General features: G+C 43.0%; 1 protein-coding gene across 2 annotated transcripts in view; it reads right to left on the bottom strand.

The window, feature by feature from the left end:
* The window catches only part of PRKX (protein kinase cAMP-dependent X-linked catalytic subunit), a 155,567-nt gene extending 135,892 nt beyond the window's left edge, over window positions 1–19,675 (bottom strand). For both annotated transcript variants that reach the window (XM_075594571.1, XM_075594573.1), the window contains exon 1: window positions 18,578–19,675. In XM_075594571.1, the coding sequence (XP_075450686.1) occupies window positions 18,578–18,773 (196 nt within the window). In that variant the 5' untranslated portion in view covers window positions 18,774–19,675. The remainder of the gene's footprint in view (window positions 1–18,577) is intronic.
* Window positions 19,676–20,301: the final 626 nt, after the last annotated feature.

Here is a 20,301-nt window from a genome sequence, read left to right as displayed (position 1 = left end):
TCTCAATCCACAGTCCAAGTCTGTTTCAATGTTGCCCGTTGTGCTCAATTTTACCTAGCGGCCAAAGTCAAACATTGGCCTGTTCATCAACTTGTACAAATGCTTTGTAGATCTCCAATACCCTTACACACAGCAGTGTATATTACAGTATGTAATATGTGACTTATGCTTTTTGCAGCCCTGCTTTCTGGCTTACATTTTCACAGCAAAATCAACACATCTTAAATAACAAAACAATTGTTATGATTGATATAAAATGGGTTACTTGGCGACTTTTAATTGACTACAGTTTCAATTTACAGATGAAGCACCCATTATTCTAAATGGGATAGCGTTAACACGCAATGTTTAACACAAGATATATCGTGGATCTATTGAAACAAAGGGAGTGGTCTTTATCACACAACGCATGTGATAAATTGCATTATTTTGCCCGTTACAGTGTTTGTGTTTAAAATGGGCAACACATCTGCAGGCTGCTGTATGTAGTGTAGAACAGACCAGAAAATCGGAGAAGATGTTCCAAGCCTTTGTTGTCCTTTCATAATGCAGAGTTGGTTTAAATGTAAAAAAAAAACAGATATCTTAACTACAAACTATATATATATATATATATATATATATATATATATATATATATATATATATATATATATATATATTATATATATTCAAACTGCAATGGGTTTCTGGTAGAAAATGGGCAGATTAGATCTGATGAATATTTCTAAAATGTTGTGGTATTGTCACATGACAAATATTGGAAATGTTTTTGCTCCAATTCTCCTGATAATAGGTTATGGTGCATACAGTTTATTACAATTGGCCATACCCCCAATTTTACACTTCTCAAATGTTGTTTTTTCTTTGGGCCCCCAATTGTATATTTGGTGCACAGAGCAAGATGACCAAGGGTTGAAGCCCCTCCCCCCCCAAAAAAAAATCCCATTTGAACTAAGGATTTCACTTGATTTAATAATACAGTACACTACTTCCATGCTCTGTACATCCTCTAATTTGTCATGCACTGTATCTTCCATGGTCCGAGGCGTCAGTAAATAACACCTCAAATTTGTTAGCTATATGACAAGATAATCTTAAGACATTGACTCCATCAATGCACATCACGGGTGCAGTGGTTCCCTGGCAGTAACATCACATGCTGACATAATATCTAAATGTAAAAGGGAATCTACAGTAACTCTTAAGTAAAAACATTCCTAACAGCAAGAGCAAGATGCTTCCTATATTTTCATTTCAGGTGAACAGTACGAAAATAGGGTTGTTATTGCTCTGGCCATTTAATGAGACATAAAGCTTGTTAATGTTGATGAGCCCACACCCTTCTGATGCTAATTTACTAAATCCAATACATAGGCAAACAAAAAAGGAAAACAAGGAGAGGGAGTCACCCTTTTATTTTGAACATATGCATGTAATCTCCAGTGCCATGACAGCGAGTGTTTCCATCAACACAAAGGTCCCTATACTATGTAACACAGGACTCATTTAGCACCACATTGAATTCTTAAAACACGATCTTCTAAGGGTGAGGGAATGTTTTAAAAGTCACATAGGTTCATATTTACTTATGTTAAGCCAGAAGGCACCTTCTGGCACCAGAAGGCAAGAGAATTGGCACCAGAAGACAAGTGGACAGGCTGTATAGTGTCTTGAGATGTAAAATAGTGTTTTCTGAGTTGCACCGATAAGTAAATATGGGCCATTATGTCTGCCATGGAGCCGCTTTGTCCTTCCTTCTCCCCAAAACACAGGAAAGGGCAGGGCAGAAAAAAGCCACAGGCAAGAGAGACATTACTGATAACCAAAGTGAGACACACAAATGGCATGCAACCTGGCTGGCTTCTGTGAAAAAAAATAATTGCAGCATACAGGGATTATAGGAGAGCCACTGTGTGAGCATAGGAAGCCACAAGGAATATTGCAGATTACAGGTTTATATCTATTCAGAGACTGACAAGAGGGTGATAGTATGAGTCTTGGGGGGCATGTAGACTGACTGACAAGCAGACCATAGAGTAAGAGTTTGGCGGCGGAGGGAGTAACAGAAAAGCTATATGGCGAGAAGCAAGAAAGGGAGAATAGGAGTAAAAGAACAGAGTTTAGATAGGAAACAGAAGGGCAGAAACATGGAGTAAAAGTCTGAGGGGGGCCGACTGTGAGATTCAGCAGGGAACAGGTAAGAACATTTCAAACATTGCAAGTACCATGGTTGGGGTTAATCATTATATGTGATAGTGTCGATCTTGGCGATCTTAAGCAGCGCAATGCTGACCTCTCAGTTACCACCATGTCCGACAGCAGTACAACTTATACACACACTAGCTAGAGAAGGTTGCACGTTTGCCATTCACGGCGGTGCTGCGCCACAACACGGACACCATGAGTACATATTTAGTACATGTTTTTTTAAGTACATTTTTCCATCTCTGCCCACATACATTGGGCTGTAAAGTGAATTCCAGAACAAGAAGGTGCTCTATTGTAGATATGTATCCTTTTGCTTTAAGTGTACAATGCACATACAAATGAGTATCACCAGGGGAAATGCTGGTGAAAAGTTTTGCCATTCATTCTTTGTGAGGTATACTCATAGATGGAAAAATGCTTGGTGCCTAAAATTCCTCCCCTGGCACGCAGTGATAACTGAGCTGTCAATCACCGCTGCGACCTGCAACGGCGCTCCCCAGTGACATCAAAGCCAGATTTGGCATGCTGGGAACGACAGCGGCGATGACCGACAGCTCAGTGAAGAGGGCAAGGGGGTGAAATCAAAGAGCAGCAGGAAGAGGACGCATGGGGGCAGAGCTAGTTGGAGCCCAAACGTACTCTCAGCAGAAAAGGGAAGATTCCCTAATTGGGTGCTCCAAAAAATCACCTGGTAGGGTTATGCAACATTAATATTGTTGCACCATAGCGTGGTTGTTAGTCCAGTATAATATTTATTAATGAGCCTGGTTTCTTATCCCCATAAAGCCATATAGTCCATATTAAAGTAACAGCTTCAGACACTGAGTTCACCGTATGATAACAGTCACTATGGGGAGAGAGGTCTTCTAACCTGTCCGGTGCCCTGTTGATGCACCCGGCGGTCCCTCCTTGGGTGGGCCTCACACTCCCAGCGACTCTCCGTGGCGGCAGGTGCATATACTCACACACTTGCTCCGACTCAGGTATGCTGTGGTGGGGGAGAAACTCCGTCTGCTCTGTTGCGTGCGTCCGTCCCGGCGGCAGGATCCAGATAAGCGAGTGAAAGGGCTCAGAGCACTGCTGGTTAAAATCAGGCTGGAGGCATCGTGCAGTAGAAAATCTTTTATTGCGGCATGACAGCCAAGTTAAAAAGACATAGAAATCCTCTGACGCGTTTATCATCTTTGATAAAGTCGCAAGACGAAACGCGTCAGAGGATTTCTATGTCTTTTTAACTTGGCTGTCATGCCGCAATAAAAGTTTTTTCTACTGCACGATGCCTCCAGCCTGATTTTAACCAGCAGTGCTCTGAGCCCTTTCACTCCCAAACGTACTCTCAACCCCCCCCCCTGCTCTTAATGCACACTGTAGAGTCTGTATCAGTGCATTACAGATACAAGCTGACACACACAGTGAGACCGAGCCACTGACGGGAGGTGGGGGTGGAGCCAGAATACAGTCATCCACCCCCCGCCCCCTTTGAGGTGAGGTTGGTCATTGTGACAAGTTGGAGGCTATCCATATACTTCTGAAAAGACCATATGAAAGACAGTGTAGACAAAAGTAAAAAGGTTATACCTTTTTAATTGCAAATTTGTGGTTTAAAAGAGTGCAAGCTTTTAAGACCACAAAGTTCCCTTCGGGCAGATTGTTTACAAATTAAGCTGAAATAACATGTCATTTATCTGCCTGAAGAAGAGACCTTTGTGATTCTGAAAGCTGGCCCTCTTTCTAACCACTGGTTAGCTATTAAATGTATACTTTCTACCATACAAAATACCTTTGTCTATTCCAGGGGTGTACAAACTGGGGGATGTGGAGGCCCCACGCTCTTCCCCAGAGCATTTCAATTTAATGCCGGGGGACCGTGTGAGGCCTCTGCAACTCACTTACCTTGATTAAGACTGCTTCGGGTGACGCGTCGCCATAGCAATGGGGCGTAATTTGATACTTGATACAAGGTAAAGGGGAGCGAGGTCAGTAGGGGAGAGCATGCAGGGGGGCGCAGGGTGAAAAGTTTGCGCATCCCTTGTCAATTCTACAGGCTAACACAGTACCATCCCATATCTTTCTGTTGACTTTCACCTGCGTTTCTGTGATAGTCCCAAGATTGGCACTATCACAGTATAATGAATAAGCAAGGAGTGGGAGGCAAGTGAATACTGGGACGGGGGTGGGAGGGGGAAAGGTGCAGTCAGTGCATCACAGATATACTCTGAAACACAAAGTGGGGGTGGGGGAGTGTGGTGTGCTGTGGGGGGACACTGTGACAGTCCTGTTTCCTTCTCCTCCAACCTATGTCCCTTAACAATTCTGTCGGGCTCCTAAGATTTGCCCAGCCCTAAGTGGGAGTTTCCGAGTGAGTGCTTCATTGACACTATCACAATTTAATGAATAACCTCCAATGATTAGGACATATTTACTAAGCTGTATTATAACAAAGTCCCTGCCTTGTTCACTCTTATTGTGCCTTCATTACCTCCGTTTTACATTAGACCCCTTTAGACCCTTTCCCTCTATAGCACTGCACTTCAAGTAGTTTTGCAAAAGGGCCGGATCAGAAAAAGATTACGAGCAGGAGGGCCACAGGTGTATTGTAATGTAATTTAAGATACATTTATTACATCTGTATCATATATATTTATATTAAATCAACCTTAAAATTGAGTTTCAGTCTAAAAAATTGCACTTAGAAGCCTGGGCAATTGCAATGAAATTAGCAGAGCAGACAAACCAAGGGCCACTCCAAGGTCCTTTGCAGACAGTTTGTGCCACAGCCATAACTTGAAGAGCCCTGCTCTATATTTCTATTGTACATTGTTCCCAATTACTTTACATAGTTACATAATGTAGATGAGGTTTAAAAGAGACATACGCCCATCAAGCTCAACCTATGCTAAATTTAGACGACAAATACTTATCCAATATTTGTACTTTTTCCAGAGGAAGGCAAACCAAAAGCTCCAGTGAAATATCATCTAGTGATATCTCATAAGGGGAAAAATAAATTCCTTCCTGACACCAAATATTGGCAATCAGATTACTTCCTGGATCAACATCCTTCTCATGTTTACTTATTTGAAAAATACCTGTATACCTTTCCTTTCTAAAAAAGTTGTCCAATCTTTCTATTAAAGCTATCTATTATATCTGCTATTACAATTTCATTGGGTAATGAATTCCACCTTTTAACTGCCCTTACTGTAAAGAACCCTTTCCTTTGTTGCTGGTGAAATCTTTTACGCCAACCTTAAGGGATGACCCATATAATTTCTACTACCCTTGGGATGAATAGTTCTTTTGAAAGCTCCTGGTATTGTCCTTGAATATATTTTTTATATAGTTATCATACCACCTCTTAGATGCCTCTTTTCTAATGTAAACAAATCTAATTTAGCTAGCCTCTCTTCATATCTCAGATTATCCATCCCCTTTATTAATTTTGTTGCTCTTCTCTGCGCTTTACCTGCAAAAGTTCCATTCTATCCAAGTCCTTCTGGAGAGAATTTACATCCTGCTCTGATTCCACTACCTTACAAAATTTAGTGTCATCAGCAAAGATGGAGACATTTCTCTCTATGCCAACATCAATGTCATTAATAAACAAGTTAAAAAGCAGGCGTCCCAGAACCGATCCTTAAGGTACTTCACTCACAACTTTTACCCAACCTGAAAAAGTTCAATTTATTCAACTCTCTGTCATCCAGTTTTCAATCCAGGTGCAAATATTTTTACTGAGTTCAATTTGCTTTATTTTGTACACTAACCGCGTGTGGCACATCAAAGCCAATACAAAATCTAAATAAACCATATCAACTGCATTACCCTTGTCTAAATTTCTACTTCTCCTCAAAGAAAAACTCAGTCAGTTTGGCATGATCTATCCTTCATAAATCCATGCTGACTATTACTAATAATTTTGATTTCCATAGGTATTCCTGAATATTATCCCATACTAAACCTTCAAGTAGCTTCTCCACTATTGATATCAAGCTTACAGGTCTGTAATTCCCCTGTTGTGATCTAGATCCCTCTTTAAATATAGGCACCACATCTGTTTTACGCCAATCTTGTGGTATTGAGCATGTGGAAATTCAGTCCTTGAATATTAAATGTAATGGTTTGGCTATTACAGTTAAGACTCCTTCAGGACTCTTGAATGTATGCTGCCGGGTCCAGGTGCCTTACTTACTTTAATTTTAAAACATACACACTCCCTCCCACATTTAAATGGTTAAAAGCTCACTCCATGGCATCTCCAACTATCAGGGGAACTTGCCTGCATGCAGTGTGATTGTGACAAATCTATTACAGAGTGCTTTTCCTGGTAATGTACAGGTTAATAAAAGCTTCAATCAGACTTAGAACTTTTGCAACTCATATTGACAGATTTATTATAAATCATTCTTCCTGGCAATGCACAGGTTATTAAGAATTTATATTAGTGTAGGGACCCTTGAACGTGGTCTGCCGTGAAGTTTGGCTCAAGGGCTTACAACAATTTGGCCAAAATGTTAAACTAAAAGACCATTTTATTTATTAGTTATTTATACATGTATATTTAGGCACTGTACCGTATATAAGTTTTTCTGGATGTGCACTGAGCTTTGTCTGTGTTTTATGTTATGTCTCTGGTTTTAAACTTACTTTAATTTTATCAAGCTGCCTATGAACTTTTTCCTAAGTGTAACAGGGACTTATCACTGTTTGAGAGAAACTGCCTCCAAATCCAGCAGCGTGCTGGTTAATTGCACACAGGCAATTAACGAGACTCCACCTGGCTGATTAGGACTCGGAGAAAAGCCTTATATGAGAAACAGGAGACAGATTCCTTAGCTCACATTTGGACTGACAGAAGGAGAGCAGAGAAGCCTGCACACATACACTGTCTTGAGCACAAAGGCTATGCAGAGATCAAGATATCCAGACACCCAAAGACCTATATTTCCCGAACACAGAGGACCCATGAACCTACCAGAGACTGACATGGAGGGCCACCTGTTTAAGGTACCTCCTGAGACTTTGGGTTGATAATCTGGTAATGGTAATATCCTCCACTCCTGCAGATAGGGTCTTGGGAAGCAAGTTATCCCTTACAAAGGGATACGGGTTTGTTATTTTGTTATTTGTGTATGTTTTACCCGGATAAAGGAACAGGCTCAATAAAGCCAAGATATAATTGCACCCAAATCGGTCTCCATTATATGTACCTCTACACACATCTCTTACACTCAGTTGACCAACTTTTTCATGTCTTATTTCACACATTTATCAGCAGTGAGCTAGACCTGATTTAAAGGTTATACAGTATTTAGAAAGCGGTGCTGCTCCATAACAACTGACAGCTCCGGAAGACACTTGTTAATTTAAAAAGGGCCCGAAGGTGTCCTGCAATGCTGTAAGGTATCATTTGAATGGTTCAGGAGGTGTTGTATGATGGTTTAATAATCAGGACCATGAAATGGAAATCAGTGTGAATCTTGTGTGGACATATCAATTGGTGCTAATAAATATTTGTGTTAAAATATGCAATCCTTCTTTAATAAGGTCTATAGCAGTGATTTTCAACCGGGGTTCCATGAGCACCCTCGGGTGTTCCGTGGCCACCAGGGGGGAGAAGAGCTACGACAACTCTCCCAGCTGTCCCAGGCCCGGCGACGCTGCGGCCCTTCACACAGCAGTGAGACGGCATCAGCAGCAACAGCAGCCGCCGATCACTGCTCTTTCCTCTCCCTGCTTCTGCCATCAACTTCCAGCTGACAGGAGGGAGAGGAAACATCATGAAGGCTCTCAGCACCGGCTCCCTTAAAGAGACAGTGTGTGTGTCTGTGTGGATGAGAAAGTGTGTGTGTGTGTCTGTGTGGGGGAGAGAGTGTTTGTCTGTGTGTCTCTGTGTGTGTTTGTCTGTGTGTGTGTGGGGGGGGAGAGAGCGTATGTGTGTGTGTCTATGTGTGGGGGGGAGGTGGTGAGTGTGTATGTGTGTGTGTGTGTGTGTTTGTATGGGGGAGGGGGAGAGAGAGTGTGTGTATCTGTGTGTGTGTGTGTGAGGGAAAGTGAGTGTGAGTGTTTGTGTGACGGGGAGTGTGTATGTTAGAGTGTGTGTGTGCACGCGCGTGTGTGTGTGTGAGAGGGGGAGTGTGTGGGGGGGGTGTAAGTGAGAGGGTGTGTGTGTATAGAAGAGAGAGGGGGAGAGTGAGTGTAAGGGAGAAAGTGTGGGAGAGAGGGAGCGTAAGGGGGAGAGTGTGATGGGGAGAGACGTGTGTTAGAGAGAGGTGTGTGAGAGGTTGGAATGTGTGTTTGTGCGTGTGTGTTTGTGTGAGTGTGTGTGTGTGTGTGGAAGAGAGAGGGAGAGAGTGAGTGTGGGGGAGAGGGAGCGTAACGGGGAGAGTGTGAGGGGGGAGAGACATGAGAGACAGGGGGTTAGGGGGGCGAGAGACGAGGGTGGGGGGGGGTGCGAGGTTTGTGGTTCCCCAGAATTTCACAATCGAATTATAGAGTTCCCTAACCAAAAAAAAGTTGAAAACCACTGGTCTACATGAATTTAAATGACGCCAGGCCAATGGTTTGTGATGCATCTGTGACAAGATTGCCCATTTTATATGATTAATTTAAATTGTAATGCATTCAAGAGGTCATCAAATAGCGTAAGCCCTTCCATAAGATCTACAGTGTCTACCTGTTGTTGGATCAAGCATAACATCCTGAAGACTCCCACCACTTTGCTGACTCAACCAAGATAAAGGAGTATCCAGCAAAGGAGTCATATGTTTGATTGGTGACTCCTGCATTATTCATTATACTTAAGTTTGAAGAACTTTGAAAAGATTAAAGCTACACCAAAATTACTTCTATATTACATTTAGCATACCACAACTTATATGAAAAACACTATGAAACTTACTCACGCAGCTATTTAATTATAACAAGCAGTAAGTGCATATACAAAAAAAATTGGAATGTGCCCATGGCAATCAACAAGATTGTGAACAAGCCCATCTATTTCTTGATTATATATGTTCAATACAGAATTGCATTAGTTACGTTAAATTTCCATTCATCTAAATCAAATGCAACATAAATTAAAGTAGTAATCCCGGTTGCTTTCTGGTTTAATGGATTTAATTTGTTACGCAATTACAACTAGGACTGTGTTATTTCTCGCTCTGTTGACCCACTGTTCCCGAAATATTTACAGTTTTCGATGCCTATGTTGAACTCTAAGACATAAATATTTGGTCATTGGGTCTGGAAACCTTGGTGCCCCATGACGTAGTAGCAAGGTCCCAAAAATAAATGCTTGTTTTCTTAGGGGAAAATCTTCACTGATGACAAACAGAGAGGAATGACTCCTCCCCTTGCATCATCCGTGACAAAGCGGTCACATGATCACATGCCAGGGCACGCTTGTCCCATAGCTCCTCTGGCACACAAAGGAGTAAAAAGCTCCCCCCGAGAAATTGGTAGCCAAATCTTGCAGGTCCCACGGGCCAATAGGAAGCTGCAACGTCATTAGTTGCGGCTTTCCATTGGTCAGCACCAGCGGCCTTGTTGGATTTGACATATGGGAGCAGCAGCACAGAAAACTATAAGTATCTTGGGATCCGGAGCGTCCCCAAAGCTGAAAATAGAGTGGTTCAGCTCTGGCGCATAGTTCCAAGCCGGACCAAAGAGAATTAATGGCACTGGTATCTTTAATAGGTTAAAACTAGATGACTAACGAAAAGAAATCAGGAAAAGTTTATTTGAAATCGTATTTTTACATTTATCCTGGAAATGTTTGCAAACATTGTAAGCTCAAGATCTGTAGCTTTTCAACCCTTATCTCTTCTTACACATTCCCTTTTCCTAGATATTTCTTTTGTGAGGAGTGGCATGCATAACACCTGTGAATCAAATGATGTAATCATTGGAGTGGAGCAAGCAAAATTGGCAATCACTCTTCCTTTGTACAGTCCCGCTGTAAATCAATATAGAAAAATAGTTTGAGCTGTACTCTAAATATTCACGTAAATTATACATCTTTGAATGCATTATCAGCAATCCCACCTGATATAATGTTGCACTTTTTCAATACCACTCTAATTTTGAGCTGTAATAAAATTTGATTTGTAACCATTAATGCAGCAATCCTGCATTCCTTTTCTTAAATTTTTTGCTTTTAGAATTATACGTTTGAAGCAGGGGGTCTCCAGAGATGAACAGTGTTCATTTCAGCTCCATGGATCCCCTGTTTACCGAGATACTTGCCTCCATAAGGCCGAGCTCATGGTGGGGGCGTTGCTGTGTGCGCGCGCACTTTCGGGACTCTTACCTGATTTCCTATTGCAGTTCCTCAAGTGCCCGCAGCGCTTCGACACTGCTACATTTTGGCCAGACAAGTCAATTTGTGATTTCGGGCTGCAGTCATGTGACGTCAGTGTCACATGAGCTGGTTCAGCCAATGAGGGTGAACCAGCTTCATGACGCGTTCGCCACGTCCCCGATTGCCTCCCCAATCTCCTGCAGTCTAGTACACACATCGCTGAGGCTGCAGGAGTGCATGCGGTGGCGCGCACGGTAGCGCACGCCCATGCCGCCACCATGAGCTCGGCCTTAGGGTTGCCAGTAGCAGCTCTGGTTGGGCTGTGTGGGACTATCGAAATGGCGGCTTAAATGTCGCGGGGGCCAATATGAAACAGTGACATCATCCATTGCGGCTTCCTATTGGCCTATATGACCACAATCTTTAAAACATGTGGAGCTGCTACCTGCATCACTTACAGAGGTATCTCCAGGAGCACAAAGTCCCCAAAACTGAAATTAAACACAAGATCCCCTGCTCTCCACCTACTAAGAGAAAAAAATACATGTCTGGCTGCTGTAAGTAAAAGGAACCTAAATTAACCTAATAAAGACCTTCACTGCTTGTGTGGTATCCTAAAGTTGATTGGATACCAAATCTTTACATATACTGTATGGTTGTAAGGTATCTACGATGTAGAGATTGCATGTGCAGAGGTAGACAATTCCAAAGTGCGGGGAAACAGTTTCAGGCGAGGAGAATCCTGCTTGTGCAGCCAATACAACATAGACAAACTATTTCTTCAAAGTGCAGGTCTCCTCTAAGACAGAGCTACAATGTAGAGCTCTACTCAGAAGTTCATAATGAAGTTCTCCATTTAATGTGACAACCAAGAACAGCCTTGGCTTTCACATTAAATGGAGAACTTCATTATGTACTTGTGAGTAGAGATCTACTTTGTATCTCTGTCTTAGAGGAGATCTGCACGTTGAAGAAATAGTTTGTTTATGTACAGATGTAGCCCACTTTATTTCATCTACGGATATCCATGGGATTCAATAGCAGTGACAACAGAAAATCACAGAATATCTTGCCGCAACGTGACAGCGGGAGTAATAATCTGGGCTACATCTATATATTGGGGCATATCTATATATGACTCCATCCTCAGAAAAGAAACACACAATCTATGTGGTCAAGGAAGGTGGCTATTAACCGAATTTGAAAAAAAAAAAAAAAGAGAGGAAAAAAAAGAAGAGTAAAGTCACCAAAAAAAATCTTAACTTTTCTAGAGCTGGTAAAGGCTGCCATGGATTGGTGTTGAAACAAAAAGTCAAAATAGTAATTGTTTAGGAAAAAATTGACTTCATGTAATCAAATTCCATAGGAACCTGTGGGTTATGCACTTTCTTTGCATACTAAGGAGATAGACCTACAGCTTCTCAAGAGCGTTAAATTAGATTATTTAAAGATGAGAGGAAAGAGTATCTAAGATCAGGGTGTGTATCTCTGTTTCACACCTTATCAGCAATATAAGATTTTTTCAGTTTCTTCTAGTACTCAAAGTGGGCGCAGAGTACAACTATTATTACATACAAACCTAAAATCCCACTACTTTTTCCACTTCATAATTAAAAGAACCACTCGTTTTTCCATTTACCACCACTACTCATTCTTTTACAAACTAAAAGTACAACTACTTTGTATTTACAAACTTAGTGTCATGTATTTTTTGTGTGAATCTACTTTCTATTTACCAAGATATCGCCAGTAAAAGATACAAAATGCCAGGTTTTGGGGAAAAAACAGTTTTTTCAAACAAAGTGTTGTGATACTAAGGAGCAGGAAGTAACACGGCTTTCTTTATTTACACCCGCAGTGCAATATCTATTTTAAAAGAAAGGGGTTTTTTTGTTTTTTTTAAAGAACACTTTTTGCACATTTTTAGGTCTATTGATTTAAACCTTTCTAAAATAAAGTTAAAAAAAAATAAGCTTTGACCTCATACTTAAAGCTGCAACAGCTACGCCCCAAATAGTGTTATTTCCGGCAGCAGGGATGCCCCCCAGTTCTTGAATTACTTCCTGGTTCTTAACCCACCACGGGGGGGGGGGGCAATAGAAAGTCACAACGGATGACGTTGTGGATTACTATTGGCCCATGAGACCCCAGAGATTTAAACAGTCTTTTTGTTTCCCATGGAGGAGGCTGAAATGCACTACCTTTGGGTCCCAGAAACTGAGGCTCAAGTGATTTATCTCTGGGCCCTCCCTCCTGGTAAAAAAAAAAAAAGGGGGTGGTGTGGGGGGTGAAGAAGCTTAAAACAAAAACAGGAGTATGGGGGCAGCTAATTTAACATGTTTACAATCTAGAAAACCAGACACAGTACCACTACCAGCAGCACTCCTAGTGACATATATATAAAGCAGAAAATAGCCGTGTTAGTCCAGTTGCGATAGTGCAGAATAAATGAGTTCTTCAGTATTAGGTGATACCTTTTATATTGGACTAACAATTTATGTCATAGGACAAGCTTTCGAGAGTTATCCTCTCTTCTTCAGGTCAGCAATACTGATATACAAAAGGTTAGTAGGCATATTAGACCTCTTTGCAGATGATTACATAGCCTTAGCCGTGACTATTTAGTCTGTTGGGTGTCACACCAGGTTTATTTTGTTAGGTGTTTCAGAATACTATCTGAATGTATCTTGGGCATCTTCTTTGAGGGAATTGTTTAGCCTTGTAATGAACAGGGGATCCATGCTGTATTTTAAACATTTATGTGCTTTGTTTTAACTTTTTTTGTTCTGCGACAATACATTAATAAACCTTATGTGATTTGTACTGATACAAATACTAGAGTGCTTTATTTAGGGCCTTTTTCTCTCTCACTATATATATATATATATATACACACATATATATACACTGCCGACACAGTTTATCCGAGTGCGGCTCATTCCGCAAGCCGGGAAATGTCCCGGCTTGCGAGCCGCACTCCCTCAGCGTGCCGCGCATCACCGATGCGCGGTCACGCATCATCGGGTGCCAGCGCCCCCTGCACGCGCCCAGGGCTCCCCGAGGGACGGCGGCAGGGGGTTCCGGGGGACCCGGCGGACCCGGCAGCGGTAGGGAGAGCGCCCCGATCGGAGGGCGCTCTTCCGCTGCTTCGGCGCGCGCCCGTCACCCTGCGGCGCGCGCCAGGATACTGCTGCGGCCAAGAACGGGCAAATGCTCGAATAAACTTGGCCGCAGCAGTACATACACACACACACACACAGAGTCTTTAATTACCTTAAATGACAACTAAATTACCTAAGCTGACGATCAATCCGTTCTGCCGTGATCAATCGGCAAAGATCCCGCTTTTCCGGGTTCACATAATGGCTGTCTTTTAGTTTCGATCAAACCTTCATTCACTGTAACTTCAGCATCAACAATGTAAACTTATATTACTAAGATAATATTATCTATTGTTACAGCTTGCAGGTCAGCCAATCTCCTTCTGGGAACATTGCAACAGTTTATTGTTTGTTGCCAAATATCTTGCTCTGCTGGGGAGGTGTGCTAAAACCTGCTATAGCAACTAAAGGATGCTCAGTATATTAAAAACTCAATAAAAATTGCATTAAAGCAGCAAAACCTTTTTTTGTTATAGTTTTAAATAGGTATGAAGCAGGGTGTCTCGGAGCTGGACCGCGTGATACAGATCTCCGTAGGGGGTGCCGGTAGCAGCTCTGCCGGTTTAAAGGGCCTGGTCATGCAGGTCAATAGGTAGCTGCAAGGGATGATGTCACGGCTTCCTATTGGTCAGCGTGACACAGGAGCTTTAAAACCCACCATATCGATAGCCCCACATAGGCGAGCCAAAGCTGCTACCAGCAACCTCTACAGAGGTGAGTATCTCAAGAAGTAAGGGTCCCCAAAGCCGAAATTAACGCATTTCAGCTCCGGAGACCCCGTACTTCAAATCTATAACTCTAAGGCCTCGTCCAGGGTGGAAACAGATGTGCTGGCGCTCCAGCGCTGCACCCTGCTCGGCCGGGCGATTCCTGGCAGGCTAGGTGCGTGTGCGTCTGGGGGCGCGGCAACGAAGCTGGTTCGCCCTCATTTGGCGAACCACTCACGTGACGCGCTTGCGAGCAGCAAAATCAATTTTGCTTGCTCGGCAAGCTGCTGAGCGCCGAGCAGGCGCGCCCGCCCGCTCACGCAGGCCACATGCATTGTTGCAACGTGTCCAGCGTGATCGCGCGCGCCCAGTCAGCACCACCCTGGACGAGGCCTAAAAAAACATTTTTTAAAGAATGCTGCTTTCAGAATTTATTTCTGTTATTATTTTTTGAATGCAGTATTACATAATACTACAGAACTGCATAAAACACGTAGGATATTGAATGTTTTGATGTTTTAAGGCACTTTCAAAACAGCGCATGCAAAAATACTATACACCTCAGACATAAATCTTGGCCGCTTTCAGACGCACTTACCAGAATGCCCTCCTTCTGTCTCTGTACGTTCTTCCTACCAATTAGATTGTAAGCTATTCGAAGCAGGGACTCATTTTCCTAAATGTCACATTTATGTCTGAAGCACTTATTCCCATGGATCTGTAATATGTATTATTTGCTATTTATATAATTGTCACGTGTATTATTGCTGTGAAGCGCTATGTACATTAATGGCGCTATTTAAATAAAGACATACATACATACATACATGCACCTCTAGGGCCACGCTTATAGTGTTGGTGACGGATGACATCACCCATCGCTATTGCCACTAGCGAAAGTTATATTTCAGTTTTAAGTGACGTCGCTGGTGACAAGGCCAGTGACGTCACAAAGGGGGAGGGTAGCGCTCTCTGATTGGTTTAGAGACAGTCACATGTGGCGGCTGTCTCCAAAAAATCAAATTTACCCGGATTCAACATTTTTGGTTGCTCCGTCACCGTCGCACTTACTATAAGCGCTTGCGACGGAGTCAATGTATTTGTTTTGGAGCGACGTTGCGTCGCCAGGCACTATAAGCACAGCCTTAGTAAAGAAGCCAAAATAATTTTTAACTTATTAGCGAAAGCCAATATAAATGGTAAAATCAATGGCATTTGCTCAAAATTTCTGATTTGTTCATTTGTGTAGCAACTCTACAAGAGTTGCTACACATACATGCTGCATGAGATAAAAACAGACACAAAAAAAAAAACACTTGAGATGGCTTTGAAAAGTGCATTGAATTGTGTTATTTTGGGGAGTTAATCATTTTTACAAGTTTGTACCTGTTTTCAAAACAAAATATATCCCTCTGCTGCCATAAAAAAATGTTTCATAGCAGCCTGTGACAAATCTGTACTGCACAGTCTTAAATCTTACAAGTGCTGCTAGAGAGTCAGCATAAACCTGTCTTTCATTGCGTCACTCTTTATAACCAGACCCTCCTGTACTTACATGGCAACTAAAATATCCAGTTAATGTAATGCCTTCATTAAATAAGATCATGGTGATATGCATAATACACCCAAAACCACACTTGGTACTGTGATTGATTAATTGAAAACAGACAGCTCATGTTGGTAGGAGAGGATTTATGTCAAATTCATAGATGATTTCTACACACAATCGTACATCAATAAACAGTACACTTCACAGATAACTTTTCCTACCCCTATATCATGTGAGGAAACTGATGAGTGTCTAACTACAATGGTCTAACTGCAGCGGTGCGCAAACTGAGGGCGCGACCCCCAGGGGGGGCACGAGACTGCCTGCGGGGGGCGCGCGGTTTACAGAGGCCCTGCTTGCTTTCCGAAGGCACTTAAATTAAGTGCCGGGGGAGCTGCAGGGCCTCTGTAAACCTTTACTTTCCTTGGCTCCACACGCGTCGCCATGGCAACGCGGCGGGTCATGTGACATCACGTTGCTATGGCAAAGTGACATCATGACGCCGGAGCCGACGCCGGAGCTGAGGTAAGTGGGGGTTAGGGAGGGCGCGGGGTGAGGTGACCGCCGGCAGTGGGGTGCAGGGAAAAAAGTTTGCCCCCCCTGGTCTAAAGTAGAAAACACAGAAATAGTATGTTTAGCTCAAGATGCCACTTACAGATGTGCAACATTCTTGCTTGCAAGTTTGGTCAAATGAAACGGAATTAAGGTCATATGATCTTCATATACTGTCATTGTCTCAGCATATTGGAATATTCTGTCAAAATGTTTGCACAATGTAACTGTTAGCGAAATTTGCAACGTTTGAGACATTTGCGAAGATCTTTTGCACATTTCTAATCTTAATGATACAAAGAATAGACTTTAGATTTTAATTCAGGATCTGTGACTTGAAGTCACCTTCAGACATGAAGTAAGGGCAGTGTTCGTAGTAAGGGCAGTGTTCGTAGTAAGGGCAACTTAGTTCCCTTTCCTTTCTTTAGAGGGTGAACTACTTCCCCTTCCTTTTTAAAACCAGCATGCACTGTTCTCACTCCAGACTATCTATTGCTTGCTATACAGCAGACACTGAAACAGTTGTGAAGTACTGTATGACTTGAGACCACTTTTAGGCAACTTTGGAAAATATACATGGAGCTGTGTATTTAGCAGACTCTACATCAGGGGCGTGCACAATTTTTTTGCTGCGCCCCCCGTGCCTGCTCTCCTCCTTGGTACGACCCCCCTCCTTACCTCGTGCAGTATCAAATGATGCAGCGGGGTCGTGTTATGTCACATGACCCATGGCGTCATTTGATGTCACGTTACCGTGGCAACCGTGACGTCACGACCCTGCAGCGTCATTTGATGAGGTCCTGGAGCCGGATGAACCTTGGTAAGTAGAGGTTGCAGAGGCCTTGCATGGTCCCCCGACATTTAATTTAAATGCCTGGGGGGATAGCGTGGGACATCTAAAACTGCCCGCGCCCCCCCTAGTTAATCTTGCGCTCCCCAGTTTGCGCACAGCTGCTCTACATCACTGTTTTTCAACCTAGATTGCACGCAAGTTTCAAATCATTTGAAAATGTTACCAAATGCAAAAGATTTTACAATGCATCTGATCTCAGATGCGCTATTAGAGAGGGATGAGGTGCCGCAGAATTTCACAATATAATTATAGGGCTCCTTAACCAAAAAAAGTTGGAAACCATTGCTCTATATAGTGGCTGTAAAACAATGTGTCAAGAAAGGCAACTAATTGGCAGATATAATGTGCATCAAGTAACCACTCCCCTAACTTAATTTTATTATTCCATATAAATGGTCACACAAAAAAAAAAAACATGCATGACACAAGTTAAACGATTTAGCTTCACATATTAAAAAAGGTAAAACAGGTTAAAAATACATTCTATTTGCACCAACTTTACACAAACAAGACAGTATGGGCGACAGATACATTGTCTCAGGTTTAAAGCACGACTATAACTTATTCTACCGCTTTCACATTATGGGGGGTCTGTATGAAAAACGCTTGCATTTGCGCCAAACAATAAACATCTGCGTCAATTTGTGAACAGTGACATATGTGTCATCCTTTCAAATCTTGCGTCTTGCATTCGACGCATATCTCCTTGGAGCAGAAACTACCGTCTTCTAACCGACACATTTATTTGGTGTAAAGACATAGGGAAACTGCATCATTTACAGGCGCAACTTTTGACACATTCATATAATATTGCAATGACTCTCTCCTCCCCTAAACACTTCCCAAACACTTCCGTCGCAAATGGGGACAACAATTGAGCCCAAAGCCCCTTGACACATTGACGATATTGCACTGCTTTTGGAACAATGCTCCAGTTTGCAACACTTAACACCCCCCCCTATGATTTCAATAAGGCCATACAGCTGCTGAAACCTAAATACTGTCACTTTTGGCAATTTCCCCTAGGACATTAACTGTGCAGGTCCTTGGTTCACATTGACAGTACTTGTCTGCATCAGATGCTGCTCTATTTCCAGCCTAGAGCTGCCAACTATGATAATACTCAAATCGTTGTTGTTCACTTAGTAACTATTCCCCCGAAAATGACATTAGTTTGTTGCCATTTCGATGGACGAAATGGAAAGCGTGAAACAGCATATAACTCTGGCATGTAAAACTCACCGACAGTGGCCACAGTGTCAAAGTCGTCCAGCTTGTACTGAGGCTGCAGCTCCGGGCAAGGGGGTGAGGCATGTCCACATACAGATAGCCCAAGGCAACCTGAGCTGGGGCTAGCAACTCCCCCATCACAGCTACCCTTCCCAGTACTTCTAGAGCCAGACCTGGCTTTCACCGACCCATCTGCAGCCGCCTCCATGGGAAGGTATCTAGTGATACAGTGTATAGGAGTGTCTACATACAGTATATGAGATGAGACAATGATCCAACCGAGATTCAATTTCTCCAGGGAAACTGCGGATAAATAAGCACCATCTGATCAGGAGACGACTAACCCCTTCACTGCAATACCCCTGGATTGTGGTGTACCCCTCCAAAAAAATGTTTGCAAACAAATTGTATAAGACCAATGAGAGAAAAAAAAAGTTTGAGGAGGTTGGTTGTGTTTATAACTAAGCACAGATCAATTGCAGCCCCGAGTGCAGCCGGGTGGCGCCGATAGCTGTTTGTCTTTAGCAGTTTGCAATCCTGGTTTGCCCCCCTTCATTGCGCCTGGCAATGTGCAATTCTGTATGCCACTGCCTTTGCCCTCTTGCACTGTTCAACGGTGATCTGCAGCAACAGCTTCCTTCTCCAGCGCAATGGATAGCCACCATAAAAAAACACAAAAGCAACAGCACGCACCGCCTACAAGGTCACAGATGCAGCACAATTACAAAAAATATATATATATGTGGTCGTTCGGGCCGGGACACAACTGAGATGAACAAGTCACAGGAATCCAGTGTCACGAAAATGCAATGCTACAAATTACACGGGGAAACAGCAGCAGCACCACGTTCCGGTCCATCTCCCGCACTGCCCTGCTCAGAAATCCCCACGCCAACCTGAACTGACCTATAGCTGAATGCGAACAGCCCAGAGTCCCCACCTGGTTGGTTCTGAGTGGGTGACGTCACAATAAGAGAAAGGAATGGGGAAGACTTGACTTCCCTCTGCTAGTCTAGCCGGAGTTGTTTTCCTGAGTCAATGTATTTGTGTTTCCCTCTCCAGTTGCTGCATGGTGTTCTTTCTTATTTCTCCTTCTTCTTTTGTCCTTTACCTCCCACCCCACCCCACCCCTCACTTTTTGTTCTCACTCTGTTTGTTTTTTTCTAAGACCACGGAGAATGCCTAAACGACGGGCAAAAAAAAAGACCAACACAGAAATGACAGAATGACAGGACTCTCTCTCTATCCAGTTTTACCACACCGCCGTTTCGCCTCCCCCTGCCCTCCCTGCAGATTCAAACCGCAGCTCGTTCAGGCAAGGACAGAAGCCAAGAAGAGGCGGTCTCTCTCAAGAATGGCACCTCCCATTCCTAAAATTGCTGCCACTGCCTCTTGCTTTGTGCTGCTTCTCTTTCAGATCCTGCCTGGCACTTTGCTGAGGACACAGGGGCAGGGCATGTTTAATGCAAAGGCCAACCCAGAGGCAGCGGGAGGGTGGGATTCTCTCTTTTTCCAGCCCAGAAACTGCCCAAAGAGGTGGAGATATGAATGTCATAGGACACGGGGGGGGTGGGACTTTCACCTGGGTAGGACGTTCTTTTGTGTCTTTGTGTATGGGAGGCTTTCTTAACCCTTTTATTATTTGAGGTTTTTCACATCCAATATCCGCTAATCTTTTGCAGATCCTTCTCCTTTATGTTGCGTTAAAGACTTGCATGAAAGACTGCTGCAGCACA

Source organism: Ascaphus truei, chromosome 3 (assembly GCF_040206685.1).
Source record: "Ascaphus truei isolate aAscTru1 chromosome 3, aAscTru1.hap1, whole genome shotgun sequence".
In the NCBI taxonomy this organism is placed as follows: Eukaryota; Metazoa; Chordata; class Amphibia; order Anura; family Ascaphidae; genus Ascaphus; species Ascaphus truei.
This window is presented reverse-complemented; position numbering and strand designations above follow the sequence as displayed.